The sequence below is a fragment of the Chiloscyllium punctatum genome, chromosome 25, assembly GCF_047496795.1.
Source record: "Chiloscyllium punctatum isolate Juve2018m chromosome 25, sChiPun1.3, whole genome shotgun sequence".
Lineage (NCBI taxonomy): Eukaryota > Metazoa > Chordata > Chondrichthyes > Orectolobiformes > Hemiscylliidae > Chiloscyllium > Chiloscyllium punctatum.
This window is the reverse complement of record NC_092763.1, coordinates 43,714,571-43,735,803: the sequence shown is the minus strand read 5'-3', so window position 1 is coordinate 43,735,803 and position 21,233 is coordinate 43,714,571. Positions and strand designations below refer to the sequence as shown.

At 39.4% G+C, this 21,233-nt stretch overlaps 1 protein-coding gene across 3 annotated transcripts in view; it reads right to left on the bottom strand.

The window, feature by feature from the left end:
* LOC140495901 (UDP-N-acetylglucosamine--peptide N-acetylglucosaminyltransferase 110 kDa subunit) overlaps positions 1–21,233 on the bottom strand; it is an 83,554-nt gene that overhangs the window by 37,459 nt on the left and 24,862 nt on the right. For all 3 annotated transcript variants that reach the window (XM_072595169.1, XM_072595170.1, XM_072595171.1), the window contains 7 exons: positions 17,606–17,685; positions 9,953–10,148; positions 9,523–9,663; positions 7,715–7,815; positions 5,817–5,970; positions 5,498–5,599; positions 373–552 (listed from right to left, as the gene is read on the bottom strand). In XM_072595169.1, coding sequence (XP_072451270.1) covers positions 373–552; positions 5,498–5,599; positions 5,817–5,970; positions 7,715–7,815; positions 9,523–9,663; positions 9,953–10,148; positions 17,606–17,685 — 954 coding nt within the window. The remainder of the gene's footprint in view (positions 1–372; positions 553–5,497; positions 5,600–5,816; positions 5,971–7,714; positions 7,816–9,522; positions 9,664–9,952; positions 10,149–17,605; positions 17,686–21,233) is intronic.

Sequence of the window (21,233 nt, the reverse complement as noted above, 5' to 3'; positions counted from 1 at the left end):
TTTTAAAATAAGGGAGTTACATTGGCAATTTTCCCATTCTGTGAATTTCCCAAACACCAAGGTATTTAAGGTTAAGTGCAAATATTTTATCGTATCAGTTGAATTTTGGGAAAAAAAAATTCGACCACCATTTAATTTCGTGAACACAACTGCTTTAAGGATAGTTATTTATTTTTTTAAAATTATGCAGTAAAGTGTATTAAGTAGGAGTTACTTCATCAATCCTAGTTCTTGGTACACCTGTCCTTCTAGTGGGAGGTCAGAGATGGAGTAAATTGTGTTGTTGGACTAGTATAAACAAACTCCTATAATCTTTGAGATAGAAAATGAATTGTAACATACATTATTACACAACATATAGTTTTATTCTACCTTGTCAAGACAGAGATTTCCATGACGTTCTGCAATGGCTTTGCGAAAGGTATGGGATAGCGGATACAGCATACTGTGATGCGGATGGACAGATGGCAGCCGATTTTTCTCCAGTTGGTCAGCGACTATACTGACTAATTTTTTCATTCGCTCATCATAATCTGTCCAGTCACATACAATCTAGAGGCAAAAAAAAGGCTGAATTTAAACCAATTTGTTGACATACAGGTGTACTTTTAAATTGCACTACACTCTGGTCATTCCCACTTAGTGATTCTGAAAAGGAATCCATACAAAGCACTCACACAATAAAGAAATTTCAGGTAATTTAGCAGCTACCACTATGTTCCCTTGCCTTATTTCTTGGGAATCAAGTTCTATCGTGCATGAAATTAAAACTGCAAAACCATTTCATATATATGCCAAGATAATAATGAAATCTACTTGACATGTCAAAGTTCTTAACTGTCAAATAAAAAAAAGAAAATAAGTTTTTTTTCAACTCTGCATCAAAATCAGCTAAGATTCATTGTCGATACCCTCATTCTTTGTCTCTCCTTTAAAGGACAAAAGGATAAGATCCTCTAGTTGTTTTTGTGCAACTAGTTAGGACACAATAATCAGCTGGGTTGCGTCAGTCATGTTGATGGATTTATTGAACTGCAGTGCAATGCATTTGCAGTCCTTCAGGTCTTGCTATAAAGATGTCTTTGGTCAAAGATTCCACTCATCTTGTTTCTGTGGTCTGGATGAGAATGTGTGTGGAGAATGAGCGTGCAGGGAGGGAGTGAAGTTTTGAGTTTTGTGGAGCAGGGGTTCGGCTGAGCATGACTCAGCAGATGGAGACTTGCAGTTGATGGTGGGGTCATGGGTCAGCAGGGTGGAGGAGCATTCATTGTGTAGAGCCATTTAACAAGAAGAAAAGCATTCAGTATGTAATGTCGGTTAACAAGGTGAAAAGCCTTCATTATGTGAAGCCAGTTATTCATTGTGTAACAGCGGATGGCTTGGTCTTTGCTGTTGGCGCTCGCTGATTGCAATGGTCACCCAAATCAGTGTGTGTTGTCTCATCTGGATGCTCTTCCTGTACGTGACTGTATAATTCCTTGGGGAGCTGCTGTTCCAGAAAAAGAGCGAGAGCTTGTGTCTTTGTGCATGTGGGCGGTCGTTCTCTCTCCCTCCAGGGCCCAGGGTGAAGATGAAGGAGGTGAAGCTGTACTGTGCCACTGAGTATTCTGCTTTGACTGGGGGGCAGGGGGAAATGGTAGAAAGGAGGAGAGCAGGACAACATGGATTGCTATTATGATTTCTGCTTTGTTCAAGTCTCTGAATAGTGTGTCAGGGAATACCATCATTGCTTCTTCAATTACTTTTGCCAACTGTGAATGATTGTTTGTATTTTGCCAGATGATGGCAAGTGCAAAATGATGCTTTACTGCAGGCCTTTGTTATTTCTGCTGGTTTAAAAAGGGAATTATTGTTGAGCTTTCCAAGCAACCTTCAGCTTGTTCAGATTCTTTGTCCCATGTTGTCAAAGGGAAAACTATCCTCGGATTCACGATGCATCATGGTGTGTTCTTGTTCCAAATTCTCCATTTTTACTTATCAACCTACTTTTATGACAAGGAAAATACTTTTCTTTGAAAATAAAATTTATTTTTCCATTCCACATGGAAGTTGCGCAATTTTGCTTTCTTTTTAAATAGCCCAGACTCATCATTATTGCTTCACCCTATTGTTCAAGACATCACTCTTCTGCTGGTCATGCTGCAGGTTTGTCTCTGGATCTGTGCTTCTGGGGCATCCAGAATGTTTCTTGCTGTTTGCAAGAGCAGAAGCACAGAACATTACTGCTATTTGGATGCAGTTGGTTTCCAGGGCCCCTGATCAACTTACGTTGCTTATATGTGGACACATGTGGACATAGTATTCCCTATAATTTTTCTTGGTCCTGCACAGATCTATTAGATAGCTAACTGATAAGAGAAAAGCTGCACATTTATGGAGAAAGAGCAGAACTGCTCTTGCAGAGTCCACATTGGAGGATTTTTGACCCATCATGTCTATATTGCTAATACTAACAAATACTTGCCTTACATGTCAGATCTTAGTATATTTCCTATTCCTTTCTCATGTTGCCATAACAAAATTTGCTTTACCCTGCCATGACAGTTCTTGAGACGAAAACTGAAAAACAATGCAACAAACTAGCAAAATCTGTGAAGGGCATGCACTTCGCTCTAGCCTTATGACTTCTGAAAGTATAAGCACTGCAGTCAGATGATGATCAGCCTGTGCAGTGTGGAAAGTGAGTCGGTGGTGGGATCACCTGTCTAACAAGTCTGCGCTTGACCAATTAAAATTATGTTGAAGATCATGGACTTAAGATGTATTACAAGTTGGCCTTGGAATGGAGAATATTTGTATTTAAAATCAGCTTCCTATGTACATCTGTTCTAACCAAAAGCTAGAGGATAAGTTCCTTTCTGGATCCACAGTGTGCTTGACAAAAGTAGAATGCACGGAGTTGGTGTAACACAAAGCTTAACCCCATCAAAACGGTTACTTTTTTGAAAAAAAGTGTATTGTGATTCTGAGTTGAGAGTGCGGTGCACTTTCACCTGTATTGTTTCTGTTTTGATTTCTCAGCAGCAGTTCTGTATGCGGAAAGAAAATAATCCAGCGGTTGTTTTGTAGTTGTATTTCCCAAGTTTATTTTGCAGAAAATGACACCAAAATTGCAGGTGTAGTGGACAGCGAAGAGGGTTACCTCAGATTACAACAGGATCTGGACTAGATGGGCCAATGGGCTGAGAAGTGGCAGATGGAGTTTAATTCAGATAAATGCAAGGTGCTGCGCTTTGGGAAAGCAAATCTTAGCAGGAATTATACACTTCATGGTAAGGTCCTAGGGAGTGTTGCTGAACAAAGAGACCTTGGAGTGCAGGTTCATAGCTCCTTGAAAGTGGAGTCGCAGGTAGATAGGATAGTGAAGGTGGCGTTTGGTATGCTTTCCTTTCTTGGTCAAAAGTATTGAGTACTGGAGCTGGGAGGTCATGTTGCGGTTGTACAGGACATTGGGGAGGCCACTGTTGAAATGCACACAATACTCCTGGTCTCCTTCCTATTGGAAAGATGTTGTGAAACATGAAAGGGTTCAGAAAAGACTTACAAGGATGTTGCCAGAGTTGGGAGGATTTGAGCTATAAAAAGGGAGAGGCTGAACAGGCTGGGACGAATTTCCCTGGAGCGTCGGAGGCTGAGGGGCAACCTTACAGAGGTTTACAAAATTATGAGGGGCATGGATAGGATAAATAGACAAAAAGTCTTTTCCCTGGGGTGGGGAATTCCAGAACTAGAGGGCATACGTTTAGGGCGAGAGGGGAAAAGATATAAAAGAGAGCTAAGGGGAAACTTTTTCATGCAGAGGGTGATAGGTGTATGAAATGAGCTGCCAGAGGAAATGGTGGAGGCTGGTCCAACTGTAACAGTTGAAAGGCATTTGGATGGGTATATGAATAGAAAGGGTTGGGAGGAGTATGGGCTGGGTGCTGGCAGATGGGAGTAGATCGGGTTGGGATATCTGGTCGGCATGGACTGGTTGGACTGAAGGGTCTGTTTCCGTGCTGTACATCTCTATGATTCACATTAAGACTTCCCTTCACAATCTACCATTTTGATGTAATGTGAACAGGCAAAACCCAACAGCTTGTGCAATAATGCCACTTCCACAACTGCTAGACCCTTCTTCAGTGAAAACATCTTAAGTAATTTTGCTGACTTATTTCGTCAACGTTTTTCAGCAACAGGGATTTTAGTTGACTCAATTCTTCTACTAATACTTAAAATGTTGTTAACCTAACACAGCCACAAAAATGTTGAGTGTGGATTTTGGAAAATGACAAGCAAATCAAATCGCCATTGTTTTGAGGCTGAGCAGAGAAAAATGCTGAGTCAGACTCAGCAATGACTACACCTTAAAAGCATAGAGAAGCAATGAATGAAATGACAAATTAAGTAATGGCATGCATTTAAAGGGATCCTGCAGTATGTGAGAATATATGCGGTTTTCAACCATCTCGAATCCTGATCAAAGATAACTTAGGTAGATAATATCCAAACAATGGTAAGATCAGTGTGGAGGACAGTACAGAGTTTTGGTTAATGTATTTCAAAAGCCAGCACGGACAGGATGATTCGACTTGCCCAAGTACTGCGTGAAACCTGGGCACTTTTGGATGGTGACTATATGTTACAATTTAAACTGATCCCACTGTATAGAAAAAGTAGCTGTCATATGCAACTTGCCACCATGAAAACTTGAAACAATAACTATTGATAATGAGGGCAAGTTAAACAAATACAACACAATAAAAGGTCAAATATGATATGATATGCTAGGTAACGTCAACAAAGATAGGTGGGAGGTGGTCGTCTCCTGGCTGCTAAAACATAGATTAACTTGGCCAATGTACCAAGCAAAGCTCCAAAATCAAAACTCATAACCAGACAGTGCAAACACAGCAGCCAAGTGCTAATGATATTAGCACAATGTGAAAAGGTAGACCCAGAGTCAGAGTGAGCAAATGCACAAATCTGCAAGAGACTCTGGAATTATTCTAAGCTTAAAAGGAATGAATAGGATTAGAAAGAGTATATTTAGTATTAATGTTATCGTTTCCTAATAAAATTAGGAATGTTTTGCATTGGTGCTGCTGTCTTCGCAGTGATTTGACCAATTCTGTTCTGTGGGACACCTGGTCAAAACACATTTGTAACATTCTGGTCAGAGTTGTCTCACTGGTTTTAAAAGGAGGACCTAGACAGAGCTCAAATGGAAAGTAATGTCAATAATGTGTTAGCCCAAATAATCTATGCTGTAAATGCCATTATTCTCTACAGAGAGACAGATAAGCATTTCATTCAGCTTTAAAAAAGGCATCATGATCAGAAGTATACATTATTTCCACAGGCAAATGTAACTGAAAGGCATGCTGCTTACTGTTAAGACATCTGCATCAATCATTTACAAATTCTAAATATTCTTAAAATCATTGCTGGAGTGAAAGACTAATGTGTGCTCCACTGGAATATGTGCACCCAATTCATGAGGTTATCTTGTTACCTGCAAACAGTGTGCCAGATTACAGTATGCATCTGGGAAGTCAGGTTTGAGCTTTAGGGCAGTTCTGTAGGAAGCAATGGCTTCTGGAATATTTCCCGAATCCTACAGAGAGAGAAAAGAGAGAAATATGTTCTGTTTTATTGGCAGGAGAACATTATAATTTAAATCTTCAAATAATCACATCAGCTATAAAGTACTGGCTATATATACACATTTCATGAACTGTGCACTCAAAATCCACACGATTTGCTTATGATACAAATTACTTCCTAATGTGAAGATTAGCTCACTGAAATCACCAAACATTGTTATGTCTTACCTTATGAATTGAAGCTAGGTTGCTGTGAGCATCAGCAAAAGCAGGATTGATCTGAATTGCTCTTGTATAGCACTGCAAGGCACCCTGCACATCTTGCATTTCTTTCAGTGTGTTTCCCATATTTGAGTAAGCATCAGCGAAGGTTGGACTGATTCTGTCAAAATAAAAGTTACACTTGCAAATCAATAAGATGTCAACAGTCGCCATCCTACAAGTCAGCCTAAAGCAACTGTGGAAATCCAAAGTAGGAAACACAAAGAAAACATACCTATAATTTGTGGGAAATATCTCTCACACTTTCAAAATAAGCTTGAAAGGAGTCAAATATTTGACTGTCTAGGAAAGCTGCTTCTGATATTACAAAAGAAAAAGATGGCCTAGTGGTATTACTCACAAGACCGTTAATCCTGGGTAGTGCCAGAAGCCTAGGTTTGAATCATGCCAGGGCAGATGGTGGAATTTAAATTCAATAAAAATCTAGGGTTAAGACTATAATAAAGAACCTTGAAACTGTTGGGAAGGAAACTTCCATCCTTACCTTGTCAACAATTTACGCCAGACCCACAGCAATACAGATGACTTTTAACTTCCCTCTGGGCAATAAATACTGGCTGAGCCAGCTACCCCCACATCCCGTGGATTAACAAAGACCACCACCTTGGTCACATTAGTGAATATACCAACACATCGACAGTGTGAGCATTCACGCTGCTGGAAGTTGCGAGACGAAACTTTTTTTTAGAAAAAGCTTTCTTCAACCAATTTCATTTCTACAGTTAATACCTGGCCTGAAGATATTACCCAAATCATTGTCTAGTCAGAAACCAAAATTCAGAGGATAAATTAATTTCATTCACCAGATTTATATTCACATTTCTGGCATCCACATGAGCAAAATTCTAAACATAGGGAATATGTTATTGTTTTTAGGCTCCTACTCGAAAATCCAGTAGGACAGTCTGGTCACAACTTTGATACATTTGCTTCAGAAATGAACTTTCAACCCGATACTGATGCTATTCAAAAACCCCTATTTCCATTTCCATTTCCATCTCAAGTGACCTCTGTCTCAGCTCATTTGCTGATGAACCCAATATTCAGTCCTTGTTCACTCTATACTTCCTAACCTTAAGGTCACTCAAACCACTGATGCCCATGTCTAACTTGCAGCAATTTCCATTTTACTTTTGAGTTTTCTGCCTATAATAACTCACTATAAAAATGTTTTAACATGAAAATTCTCAAGTTCTCTCTCAAATCGCTGATGGCCTTGTCCCTTTATCATTCTGGTCTTTTCCTGCTCCACTAAACATTTTTTTAATTTTATTGTCTAGAGCATTCCCATTATGACTACTCCACCTTACTGGATATTCCGTCAATTGTCAAGTCCTAGAATACTCTCCTTTGACCTGTTCACCTGGGTTTCCTTCTTTTAAGACGTACCTGTGACCAAACTTTTGGTCACCTGATCTAATAAGTCATGTTGTAACTTGTCATACTTCATTATTATGCACTTGCAAGATATCATTTCATTATGCTAAAAAGATGCTATATAAAATCTAATACTTTCAGGTTCAATCCAAAAAAAAACATCTTAATGATTTTCAGACTTAAAAATTTAAGACAACTACTGCCTGCACAGTGTATTAATCTTAGAGAACTGTCCCATGTATCACTGCATTTTTTTGTACTTCAAGCCTTCTATTTCTTATACTACTAGATACTACACATTTTGGATGAAAGTTTAGCTATACATTGCAACTACTCAACATTTTATAAAAAATGAAGAACCAATGGCAAACCGCAAAATAAAATGCTCAGAATTTCTACCACTTGAATAGGAGCAAAAGAAGAGAAATGTTGAATACATTAAATAGATCATGCAAGTGGGCAGTTACCGAATAGCTTCCTTATAATGCATTAATGCGTCCTGCAATTTTCCCTGCTGTTGCAGCACACTAGCCAAGTTCGAATGGGCAGCTGCAAATTCTGGAAACACCTACAGCATCAAAAAAAGTTAATGATTATTTTACTCTAATGCTGCTCAACATTCTATAATTTCAAACACATGCTATTAGCAAGAGTCCAATTTCCATTTGTTTATAATTCAAAAAGGAAAAATGTGTGGCCCTTTGATGAGATTTCATAGAGAAATTATTTTCCTCAACCCATCATCAATAGTTGATGGCAGCACATGGTCAGTCACATCAGAAAGAAAATTCCAGCAGTGCTATCCATTTTGTGAATTTGGTTCTCTATCAGAACTCTACATGTATTGCCAAAATTTATCCCAGTTCTCCACATTGAGAAAGGTTTGAATCCAAAACAAGTTATTCCTGCTGGGAAAGGCTCAAAAGGGATATTATATTGGATTCTGTGAATATTGTATATGGAAACAGGCCATTTGGCCCATGAAGTCCACACTAACCCTTGAACAGCATCCTACAAAACCCAGCCTCCAAATCCTTGTAACCCTCCATTTACCCAGGGTCAACTCACCTAACCTGCAAATCCCTGGACACTATGGGCAATCCACCTCACATTCACATCTTTGGACTGTGGGACCAAGACAGACACACAGAGGCTGGACTCAAACCCAGGTCCCTGGAGCTGTAAGGCAGCAGTGCTAACCATGAGCCACCATGTCATCCTCTTGACAATAGTCAAGTTTAGTTATGGTGTCACTGTTACTACATGGAGTAAAGTCCTTGCTTAATTTAAACTAACAACACAGAAAAGATTTATCCCGTGCAGCAGTGAAAATCTGGAGAGGCCAAGACGATTCAAAGTAAAAATTAACAAATTTCTTAAAGTATAACAGAAAAAAAACTATTTACAACTTCCATATGCCTCTCTTTTACTTTCCCTTTGATAATACTAGTCCGATAAAACCCCCAATTAAGATTTACTGAAAAATTTCAAAACCAGCTAGTGGTCGTATCTTTTCTTTATCTTCCTCTGTAGAGTTGCTCTCCAGGTTTGTATTGATGTTTTTCTTGGTGCAAACTCCTTCTTTAAGCAGATGCCTCGAGTTCTCCCCCAAGATTCAATTTTTCCCAGTCTTACATGCCCAAAGCATAGGACTGTGTCAATATACTAAATTCAAACAGGATTAGAACGTGTTATTTTTTGGGGGGTACAATTTAAACTGATTGGCCGAATTCAAATTTTTGTCTCCAGGCAACCAGCTATCCTAGCTGGACTACATGTTACAATGTATCTTTTTCAGAACACTTGGCGCTGTCAGGTAGTTCTATTAGCTTTTAACTCTCTTAGATGGTACAGTACACCCACAACTTCATAACACTCGCTGACAAATGCCTGTTGACACACTGACTTCACAGGTAAACAATTCCTACATTTGATACATCATAGAAGTGGCTCATCTCCACCCTTTCAAAATTACAGTAATCTAAACCCCTAGATTGCATCTGCCCTTTTATTAGATTTTTTTAAAACCAGCATCATTTTGGCAACTTTTAGAGTAGTACTACACCAGGTCCCCAATTCCCAAAAGGTATTTTTTTTTAAAAAAGAAAATTTTCCTTTAATATACTTAAATTCAAAATTCTGAAGTTAGTGGTGTGATCTCCAACCAGGTTAGCTTCCAAAATTTCATAGCAACTTTGACAAAAGCAAATCAAAATACAGCTTTTAACCAGTTTCAAATCCACCAATTACCAAGGTTCTTCCTCCATCATCTCACCTCAAGAGCTTTCCGATACAGTCGCACAGCCTCTTCAATGTTCCCTTGCTCCCTTTTGATATTAGCCAAGTTGTTGAGAGAGTCTGCGTGTGTGGGACAGAGACGAAGTGCTGTATTGTAGCATTCCTCTGCTTCAGCAACCTACCAGGGAAAGAAAGAAAGCAAAAAAATAGTAAAACTTGTACTTACACTTTCCATCACATGAAATGGAAAATGGTTTCTATGGACTAAAACAGTTATTTCCTAATGCATCCCATCTACTCATTCATCTGTCAGGCTTCATAAATTTACTTTTCTCAACAAGTATAACAAGTGACAGCAGTCATCCTTGTCCAAAAGGACGCTGTCCACTTAACTGACAAATGCAGAGTTGTTAGAATAATTTGCATACAATACATAGCCTGTAACATTACCAATTTCAAGTTCTTACATTTCCCTTCTCCTTTAGTGCATTAGCCAGGTTGCAGTAGGCATCTGGAAAGTGAGGCTGCAGTTCAATGGCTCTTCTATATGTGTCTATAGCCAGATCAATTAACCCTTGTTCATAATAGACACAAGCCAGGTTTCCATGAACAACTGCATGATTAGGACTCAGACTTAATGCTCGCAGGTATGCTGCCACAGCCCTTGGGAAATACAAACACATTACATTACATTACATAAGCAATAGAAAAAAGTCAGTCAATCTAGTTTATAACAAAAACAATTCTGATAACATTAACCACAGGGGTGGGGAGGGTGCATATGATTTGTCTGATAATAATCACATTCGATAAAAATAATGAACAATGCATTAATAACAAAATTAAGGTATAAAAAAATTAAACCTTTCATATATCTGACCCATTCAATACCAAGAGTTTTTTTTAAGCCTCCATTTTACAATTTTCTCTATTTGCCACACACATCTTTCTCTGTAGGGAAGCACATTGGATGTTTCTCTAAAAAGGAACAATTGCTTTGCCCTGTAACCATCACTTCTTTCACAATTACCTTTAAACTTGCACAGCCTGCTTTCAAACCCATCCACCAACAGAAATAATTTCTCTCCATGTCCACCGCTCTAAGAATCGTGATCATGTCTACCTAATCACCATGCCACTATTTCTTTACAATTTAAAAAAAAAATTCTAGGTTCCTCCAATCCACATAACTGAAGTTCATTATTCCTGGAACAATTCAAGAAACTTTGCTATAATCAACTCAATAGGCTTCAAATCCTTGCTAATGTGGGGTCATGGAACCAGATGTACAGCATAGAAACAGACCCTTCTGTCCAACTTGTCCATGCCAGCCAGGTATCCCAATCCAATCTAGTCCCACCTGCCAGCACCCAGCCCATATTCCTCCAAACCCTTCCTATTCATATACCCACCCAGATGCCTTTCAAATGTTGCAATTGTACTAGCCTCCACCACTTCCTCTGGTAGCTCATTCCATACATGTACTACCCTCTGCGTAAAAAAGCTGCCCTGTTGATCTCTTTTATATCTTTCCCCGGTCACCCTAAACCTATATCCTCCAGTTCTGGACTCCCCAACTCCAGAGAAAAGACTTTATCTACTTATCCTATCCATGCCCCTCAATTTTATAAACCTCTAAGGTCACCCCTCAGCCTCAGACACTCCAGGGAAAAGAGCCCCAGCCTATTCAACTTCTCCCTGTAGCTCAAATCCTCCAACCCTGGCAACTTCCTTGTAAATCTTTTCTGAACCCTTTCAAGTTTCACAACATCTTTCCGATCAGGACAACAGAATTGCACGCAATATTCCAATAGTGGCCTAACCAATGTCCTGTACAGCTGCAACATGACCTCCCAACTCCTGTACTCAATACTCTGACCAATAGAGGAAAGCATACCAAACGCCTTCTTCACTATCAAGGAGTTATGAACCTGCACTCCAAGGTCTCTTTGTTCAGAAATACTCCTTAGGACCTTAAGCGTATAAGTCCTGCTAAGATTAGCTTTCCCAAAATGCAGCACCTTGCATTTATCTGAATTAAACTCCATCTGCCACTTCTCAGCCCATTGGCCCATCTGATCAAGATCCCATTATAATCTAAGGTAACCTTCTTCACTGTCCAGAACACCTCCAATTTTGGGATCATCTGCTAAGTTACTAACTGTACCTCTTATGCTCACATCCAAATAATGTGCTCAGAACAAGACACAAAACTCCAGTTAAGGCCAAATCAGTGTCCATACTTTTTGCATTTATGCTTTTGATCAGTTGGATAAGAATCAGATATTGGTTAAAAAGTTATACATCAGATTTATTTGGATGCTGTTCACTAGCATGTCAGCCCTTATGAATTGGGAGTTGGCATCACTGCTCTTAAACAATGATCCAGATAAGATGTGAAGACATTTGAGTTCAGGACTGCAGTGTTCAACTACTCCAGGTGAATCATAAAATTGAGAGAGATTAGGCTCATGATGAACAAACTGTTTAACTTGAAAATGAGCAATTGTGTGTGCATGTTGGAGATTTAATGGCCTAACAAAGAATGAAATGTTAATTAAACAAAACAATTGTACCAGATGAGAAGGTTCTAAAGACTTCAGCATTAACCACAAAGCAACAGAACGTCAATGTCAGTGGGTTCTGAACCCCAGGCTAATGCTTTGAGGAACAAGTTTCAACCCCGCCAGAGCAGATGGAAAAATTTGAGGTTCATAAATTTCATCTAGCCTAATGGTAGCAGCATCAGTACTTGCAAAAATAACCCATCTGGTTCAATGCCCTTTAGGGCAAGAAATCTGCTATCCTTGTCCGGTCTGGCCTACATGAAGGGTGTTGGTTAGCTCAGTTGGTTCGATGGCCAATTTGCAATCCAAAATGACGTCAATAGCACAAGCTCAATTCTGATATCAGCTGAGGTCACCATGAAGGTCCTAACCTCACCTCTTGGCTGAGACGTGGTGACCATCAGATTGAACCTATCTCTAATCGGAGAGCAGTGCTCTGGTCCTCGGAGACTGATTCCTTTACACTTGACTCTAAACGTGGGTGATTCCAAATTGCCCACGAGTCAGCTGGAAATGTGCAATAAATGCAATGCCCATGATCAAATTAAAATAGAGGTAGAGGTAATGTGTGTTTGAACCCTTTATCTCAGCAGTACCCTTATAAATCTAGCCCCAATGACAATTTACTACCATCTCCAACCTAAAGTTTCTTAGGATGCCATAGCTGCAAGCTGTTTCTTTCTGGTGAATTCCCAAGCATTCACTGAATGCTTCAGCAGCTGAAATCACTCCCCAAGTCACCTAAAAAATACCAAATCAAACTATCACTTGACCACAGATCACATTCTTTGCAGCTGTAACTTCACATTCCTCACTCTGTTCAAACAGTGATCTTTGTAGGTTTCAACTGCATGTACTGCAGACAAAACAGAAAACCTTTTAACTGTACTTCAGTACATGTGACAATAATAAATCACATCAACTTTTAAAGTTTTTTTTTCAAAGGAGACTACTGTTATAAAGAGCCAGTGGATGTCATGTATTTGAATTTTCATGATATCTCACATATAGAATAGAATCAGTGCAAAAAGGATTGGGAGGAATATCAGATTGGGCACAGACCTGGTTAATAAATCAAAAGTGGAAAGTAGGAAGAAACAGATCATTTTCAGGATGAAAGGGCCATTTCTAGTGAGATTCTGTAAGGATCACTGCTAGATCCAGGTCTGCTCACAATCAAACTACGTGAACTATACATGGGGACAAAACATTAACGCTTCCAAATTTGCTGATTACAGTGAAATAGGTGAGAACATAAGCTGCAAGGAAAAATGAAGCTTCAAAGAATCTGGATAAGCTAAATGAATGGGCTAGAACAAGACAGATTGAATTTAGTACAGCATGTTTTGAGAAGTTTTGTAGCTTACGTTGAGGTTCTGGATGTAGGTTTGCTCGCTGAGCTGGAAGGTCCATTTTCAGACATTTTGTCACCATACTAGGTAACACCAGTGAGCCTCCAGATGAAGCACTGGTGGTATGGCCCGCTTTTTATTTATGTGTTTAGGTTTCCTTGGGTTGATGATGTCATTTCCAGTGGTGACATCATTTCTGGTTCTTTTTCTCAGGGGGTGGTAAATGGAATCCAATTCAATGTCTTTGTGGATAGAGTTCCAGTTGAAATGCCATGCTATTAAAAATTCTCATGCATGTCTGTCTGGCTTGGCCTAGGGTGAAAGTGCTGTCCCAGCCGGAAAAAACCTTCGAACTCAGTGAGCAAACCTACATTCGAAATTCAGTACATGTGCGAAGTACTATAGGCAGACGATCTCTCAAACAATTGGGAAGTGCAGTGGCCAAGGGATCTAGGTGTCTTTTGACAAGTCACTACACACTGCTTGGTGTAAATGCATGTTAGTAAGGTTAAAGACTTTTTTGGTTGGCATTCAAGGATAATTGTATGCAGAAGTACTGACATCTTGACATTTCAGGATGACAACCTGTGCAGTGCCACAGTGATCAGTCTTGGGGCCATGATTATTTTCAACATTGCAATGACTTGGATGAGAAAAGTGAATGCACTGTAGCCAAGTTTGCAGATGACAAAAATAGTTGCAAAAGCAAGTAATAAGGATGAGAGAGTCTGATGAGAGATAGAAACAGATTAAGTGAGTGGACTAAATTGTGGCAGATGGAATTGAAATGAGTGTAAAATGTGAGATTATGCACTTTGGCAAGAATAGAGAAGATCAATATTATTTAAATGGAGTATGTCTGCAAAAGCTATGGAAAAGGGATTTGGGAGCCCTCATCCAGCTAAGGATATTTTTGCTGGACCGGAGGAGGCAAGGATGTGACCTGACAGGTTTGTAAGAACATGAGGGGCATGGATAGGATAAATAGACAAGGTCTTCTCCCTGGGGTGGGGAAAGTCCAGAACTAAAGGGCATTAGGATTAGGGAGAGAGGGGAAAGATGTTTAAAAAAAAAGGACCTAAAGGGCAACTTTTTCACGCAGAGGGTGGTGTGTGCATGGAATAAGCTGGCACAGGAAGTGGTGGAGGCTGGTACAATTGCAGCATTTAAAAAAGGCATCCGAATTGGTAAATGAATAGGAAGGGTTGAGGGGAATATGGGCCAAGTGCTGGCAAATGTGACTAGATTAAGTTAGGTTATCTGCTCAGCACAGACAAGTTGGACCAAAGGTTCAGTTTCCGTGCTGTACTTCGCTATGACTAAGAAAACATTTAGTCTGTACTCACTGGTGTTTTGAAAATTGAGGGGGTGGCCTTGTTGCAACTTACAAAATTGATACAGTGTAGGTATGACAGGATAGGATGTTTCCCTTAGTGAACGATTCTAGAAACTAAAGAGCATAATCTCAGGAAAAGGGCAGGCCATTTAAGACGGATGAACTTCTTTAAACCAGAAGGTTTAGATGAATCTTTGGAATTTTCTATCCCTGGGTGGAATTAATCCAGGTCCCTGGTGCTCTAAGGCAGTAGTGCTAACCATGCTGCCCCCAACTTTTTCCTTGCTTGTGTGCCGCCTCCTCCTCTTTCCCAGTTTTTTCTTTTCTCTTATTGCTATTTATCGATTAAAGGGGTTTAGAAATATGGCAATGAGGGTAGTTAAGAGAACAAAATGGTATTCATATGAGATAACTGAGCTACTTGAATTTTCATTAATGTGATATTGGCATTGCTGGAAATGCCAGCATTTTCTGATGGGAGTAATGGCAAGACACCTCCTCGAATATATGTATGGTTTGCCAGCCATTTTCAGAGGGAAGCCAATCACATTGCTCTGGATCTGAAGTCAAATACAGTCCAGACCAGTTAAGGGGGAACAAATTTCCTTTCTGGAAAGAGCATTAGCTAAGTTAATTTGGTAGTTTAATGGTCATTGCAAATTTCTTTAATCAACTGAATTTAAAAATGCCCAAATGTCTGAGAGGATCTGAACTAATCTGAAGTATTGGGAAAAATATTATTTGTCCTCCAGCAGATCCAGAGGAGGTTCATAAGAATAATCCCAGGAATGAAAAGCTTAACATGAGTAATGTTTGAGGAGTCTAGGACTATATTCGATGGAGTTTAGAAGGAGTGGAAACTGATTAAAGCTTCCATAGTATTAAAAACGGCCTGGACAAAGTAGACATTGGGAAGATGTTTCATTTGCAGGAAAGATGAGGATATGACTCTCAGCCTTACAGTAAGGAGATAAGGAGAAACTTATTCAGCCAGAGTGTGCTGAATCTGTGGAATTATTTCCACAGAAGGCTGTGGAGGCCAGGTCATTGTGTATGCTTAAAACCAAGATAGATAAATTCTTAAGCTCCAAGGGGATCAAAGGTTATGGGGAGAAAGCTGATTGAATGGCAAGCAGACTCGATGGGCCAAATTACTTAATTTCTGCTCCTAATGTTTTAAGGTCTAAGTAGTCTATGCCTTTAGATTAGAAGTTGAGTATCACAAACATAAACGCCATCAGACCTGGTACCCTCATCCTAGGGCTGCTTCTGTGTAATAGAAGTAGTTCAAAACTGCACCTGTGGCCTAATACTAGTACACTGACTCCACTGCTGACACTATACAATAGAATTTAATGGATGCAAAACTAATTTTTTTTTGAGGGTAGGACAAAGCTAAATTAACCAGCAAGCAATGCAAACATACCCAAGACAAATTAGTCAGCCATTCAAGATATGACTAGCAAAGCAAAGGTTAAACATGGCTGAAACAAGTTTAAATAGGTACTGAAGGGAGGAGGAAGGGGACGCAACATGATTTGTACAATTACTATATTGCCACTCATTTCATGAATAATTGATTTAAGTTTTAGAACAGACTGCCGAAATATTACTATTACCAGTTGGTATAAAGGCACTGAAACACCAAGTTCAGAGATAATATGTAATTAATTGTCTTCATTTTTTTAAAAAAAAAGAGGACTTCACTATTAATATGTAGCAGTTCTTAAAAAAAACCCTTACTAATATTGACATTGTATTGATAGAGGGCAAATTGTGACACGATATAGAAATCCACGTAAATGTAATATTAGTACAGCAGCTATCACTGGTTAGGGGGTTATCAGAATAGAAATATCACAAAGAGCAATTGTGCCCAAGATCAAACTAAGACTGTACATGCCCAACATTCTCCACGAGTGCTGACTGTATACCTGCAGCTGTGCCTACTAACTAGCCAGTCAACATTAGAAAGTTTTTTTAAAATTAAGAAGCCCTATAGTGTAGTCCATTCAGACCACTGAGTCCACACAGAACCCTGGAGGGCATCCCACCCAGAACCATCCATCACCCTGAATTTCCCAAAACCACCTTCTGGGCAATTTAGTTTAGCCAATCCACCTAACCTGCTCATCTTTGAGCTGTGGGAGGAAACTGGAGCATCCAGAGGAAACCCACACAGGGAAATTGTGTAAACTACACACACAGACAGTTACCCTCGCGTGGATTCAAAGCCATGTCCCTGGCACTGAAGCAGCAGAGCTAATCACTGAGATTCAATCTCTCTGCCCTCCATCGCTCCTCAACTAGTTTAAAGCCTCCCAAGTAGCATGAGCAAATGTGTCAGGATATTAGCCCCCTACCAATTCAGGTGCCATGCATCCTTCTTACAGATCATCCCTCCTCCAGAAGAGATTCCAATGTTCCAAAAATGTGAATCCTTGATGGCATTCAACATTGAGACAATGATGTAATGTACTCTTCAGTGAACAAAAGGATTGAAGAGGAGAGAACTGGGAGCAGTTTCAAAACTCAACAATGTAAGCTTTGTAGGGACTTGGGCTAGCTCAGTTGGCTGGACATCAGATTTGTAATGCAGAGTCATGTCAAAAGCGCAGTTACAAATTCCTGCACACTGGCTGAGGTAACCACTAAAGGTTCCACTTTTTCCAATCACATGCAAGGCACGTTGGCCCTCAAATTAAACTCCCCATTAGTCAACTGTCTCTCTCATTCGAGAGCAGCTCTTGAGAACTATGGAAGCTTTTATTTTACTTAAAGCAAATATTCACTTAGCAATCTATATTGGTAGGCTACCAAAAACTTTGGGTTTAAAGATTTAAACTTAATACTACTTTTGCTCACCTGTCAAAAATGCGAGCTTCCTTCAGAACATTTCCCAAGTTGATGTACGCATCTAAGAAATTGGGATCCAAGGTAACAGCCTAGAATTCAATTATAAACTATCATAAAACTCAAAGAATAAAAGATGTTGCTCTTTAACTTATCTGAAAAAAAAGAGACATTTGAATATTTTGTCAAGCCAAGACAAAATGTGAAAACCAAACTGAATTCAAATACACATTGGATTGAGCCAAGACATCAGAAACGTTACAAGACTATGACATTGCTCAATAATGGAACTTCAGTTCATACAAATAAGTTTTGTTTTAATGAAAAGATCCAGGGTCTTCAGTTTTAAACTACAGACTCTGGATGTTTGGGTTTTCACAATTAATAATTTAAAATCATCCCTAACATTTATTGAGTATAACAAAGTTACTACAAACAGCTCAAACAAAAGCATGGCTCATACCTTCCATCCAGGCAAGATGCACCAAACCTTAGTTACCCTCTTATAATCAAAACATCCTTGGTGATGACACTAAATAGATCAGAGCTTGATTGTTGTAATGGGTGTTGCTTTTAATAGTAACTATATTTTACTATAATAATAAGCATCATTCAAGTATTGTACGGAACCTCACAAACATTCCCTTATCTATGCTGTGTTAGTTTGTTGAGGTAAAAATAGAATTTACAATCAATTTCAATGGCAGAAATAATAAGATGGAAAGGAAGAACAAAAAGAAGCATTTGAGCAAATTTTTTTAAACCATTAAAGAAGTTATTCACAGACATGCACAAAGAACACAAACACTGACCTGGAAAGGAGATTAGAAATGGTCAAAAACAAAAACTGAAGAGATTTTTGTTTGAAAAGGAGGCAGACACAGGTTAGAGAAAGAACTCCAAAATATAGGAGCAAAATGCCCAAAGTCTCTGCCACCGACGATATGCAAAGGAGAAGCCCACAGTGGCTGACGTGCAACTGAAAGCTTCTAGGGGGAAAAGCATCTTACAGAGAGAGTCCTGTGTGACTGCATTCCCTATATAAAATAAGATGTGAACTTTAACTTCAGTTTGAGTAGACAACATATGGTAGCAATAAATGGTACCATTTGCCATCAGCCGAGTGAGGGACAACTGAAGCTTAAAATAGTCAGGCATCAGATGACACCAATATCAATACGTTCTCATACTCTCAAATCAGGCAGGCATAGTAACTGAGGAATCAGGAATGGGTCTGACACTAACAGTGAACACCCCCAATTCTGACCATATGGAGGGAGGGAATGTCATTGATGAAGCTGCTGAAGACAGTTGGGTCTAAGACACTATCCTAAAAGAACTGAAGGAATGCAGCTGAAATGACTATCCTGAAATAATCACATTCACCTTCCTTTGTGCTGGCTCCAACTGCAATTTGAAGGCAGCTTTCCACTCTATTCCCATTCACTCCAGTTTTACAGGGGCAACTTGGAGAAATGCATAGAGATACACAGCACAGAAACAGACCCTTCAGTCCAACTCGTCCAAGCCAACAACTCAATGCTATACCAGAGCAAATTAGGTTTTAATATCAAGGGCAGTCATTCTCACCTCAAACTTCATTCACACGTAGTTGTGCAGCTTAGGTCTTTTGTCAATAGGTTTGAACAAAGTCTGTAATGAATGTCAAGAGTGGAAAAATCCTGGGGAGAACCCAAACTGTTAGTCAGTGAGGAGGTTATTGCCAGGATTGATAGTGTAACTGATGGCCCGCTCCATTATTTTATTGATGATCAAGAGTAGACTGATAGATTAGTAACTGGACGGATTGGATTTGTCCTGCTTTTATTGTCTACAATAGTAACTGAACAATTTACTACGTTGCTAGATAAATGCCAGTATCATAGCTGTATAGGAACAACTTGGTTAGGGGTGCAGTAGGTTCTGAAGCACAAATCATCAATAGTATTGCTGGAATATGTTCACGACACATAAGCTTTGCAGTTTCCAGTGATTCCAACCATTTCTTGATATCATCTGGAATGAATCAAACTACAGACAGAGTTTGAAATGTTGGGGCCAATGATCTAGTCAGTACTCTTGGCCAAAAACAAAAATTTTGAAATGCTTCACCCTTGTCTTTTGCACTGATGTGCTGGACTCTATCACGGAGGATGGGGTATTTGCAGATCCTCCTCCACCAATGAGGTGTTAATGGTCTATCACCATTCACTACCAGATGTGGCAAGACTGTAGTACTGAGATCTCAGATATGGAATCGCTTAGTTCGATCACTTGCTACTTATGCTGATTGGCAACAGGTAATCAAGTGTTGCAGCTCCATCAAGTCAATTTTAGGTATGCCTGGTACTGTTCTTAGCATGCTCTCCTGCACCCTCTATAGTACTGGAAGTAAAGCATACTCCACACTAGGTGGTTGTAGATTCTGTTAGAGTAAAACTCTTCTACGGCTGATGGCCTCCAGGAGATCTTGTAGGCAATGTTGGAGTTGCTAAATTTGCATAAAAATCTATTCCATTTTGCAACCTAGTAAGGTCAAACAATACAAATGCAGGCATCTTCAATGTGAAAACAGGTCTTTGTTGCCACAAGGACTCATTGGCAGCTCCACCAACAATATGGTCATGAACAGATGCCTCTGCAGCTGGCAGATGAAATATATTTTCCCTCTTGTTGGTTTCCTCAACACCTACCTCAGACCAGTCTAAAACTGCACTTTAGGACTCAACAACTTCCGTTAGTAGTAGTACTGCCAAGCCACTCAAATGATGAATATTGACATCCCACACCCAGAATACATTCTGCACTCTTCTACTCTCACTGCTTTCTCCAAGTGGTGTTCAACATGGCGGAGTCCTGATTCATCAGCTGACAACTGGGGGTGGTAATCACAAGGTTTGAGCAACTCTCCCCCAACTGCATACTGACCTGTGCTGGTGGGACAGGACATACCAAGGGATGGTAATGGTGGCATCTGGGGTATTTGTGTAGTCACCAAATTAAATCTCACAAACAAACAAAGTCAGTCTGTTGTTAATCTCGTCTGCGAGACAATTCTCCAATTTTGACCCCAGCCCTCAGATCTTTAGCAAGGAGCACCATGTAGGGTCAACTAACTTCAGTACATATCCAGAGACAGTTACTGGCAATGTGGAATGTAATTAAGTTTGCAAGGTGTTTGACTGTAAAGTTTATTTCTATTCATCTGTCTTTCATTTTGTAAAAGTCAACTTGAGTATTACATTCCAGAATGTCAGTTAATGAAAGTAACCATACCTTGTAATAATTCACAATGAAAAAAAACGTCCTACTTTCTTAAATTTGAGAATAGTTTAATTTATTGGGATACCAAATGAAATTGTGGAGAGCTGCAAAAGTTGTTCTAGCAACAGCAGTATTTAGGTCAGAAACTTTCAATGTTAAAATGACAAACTTGCTACTTTAGAGCACAAACGCAATTCTCGAAAGCTTACTGACCCGAGAGGACCGATGCATGAATAAATGTCAATTTTCAGTAGATGTAAAGATGAACCCATATACTAGCAATTTCACCATCATTGCACAGAAAATAGTGTATTACTCAAATTTCCAAATTTTAAACTCTCAAATAAAATTCCTCCAAGATACAGGTCTAACAGAA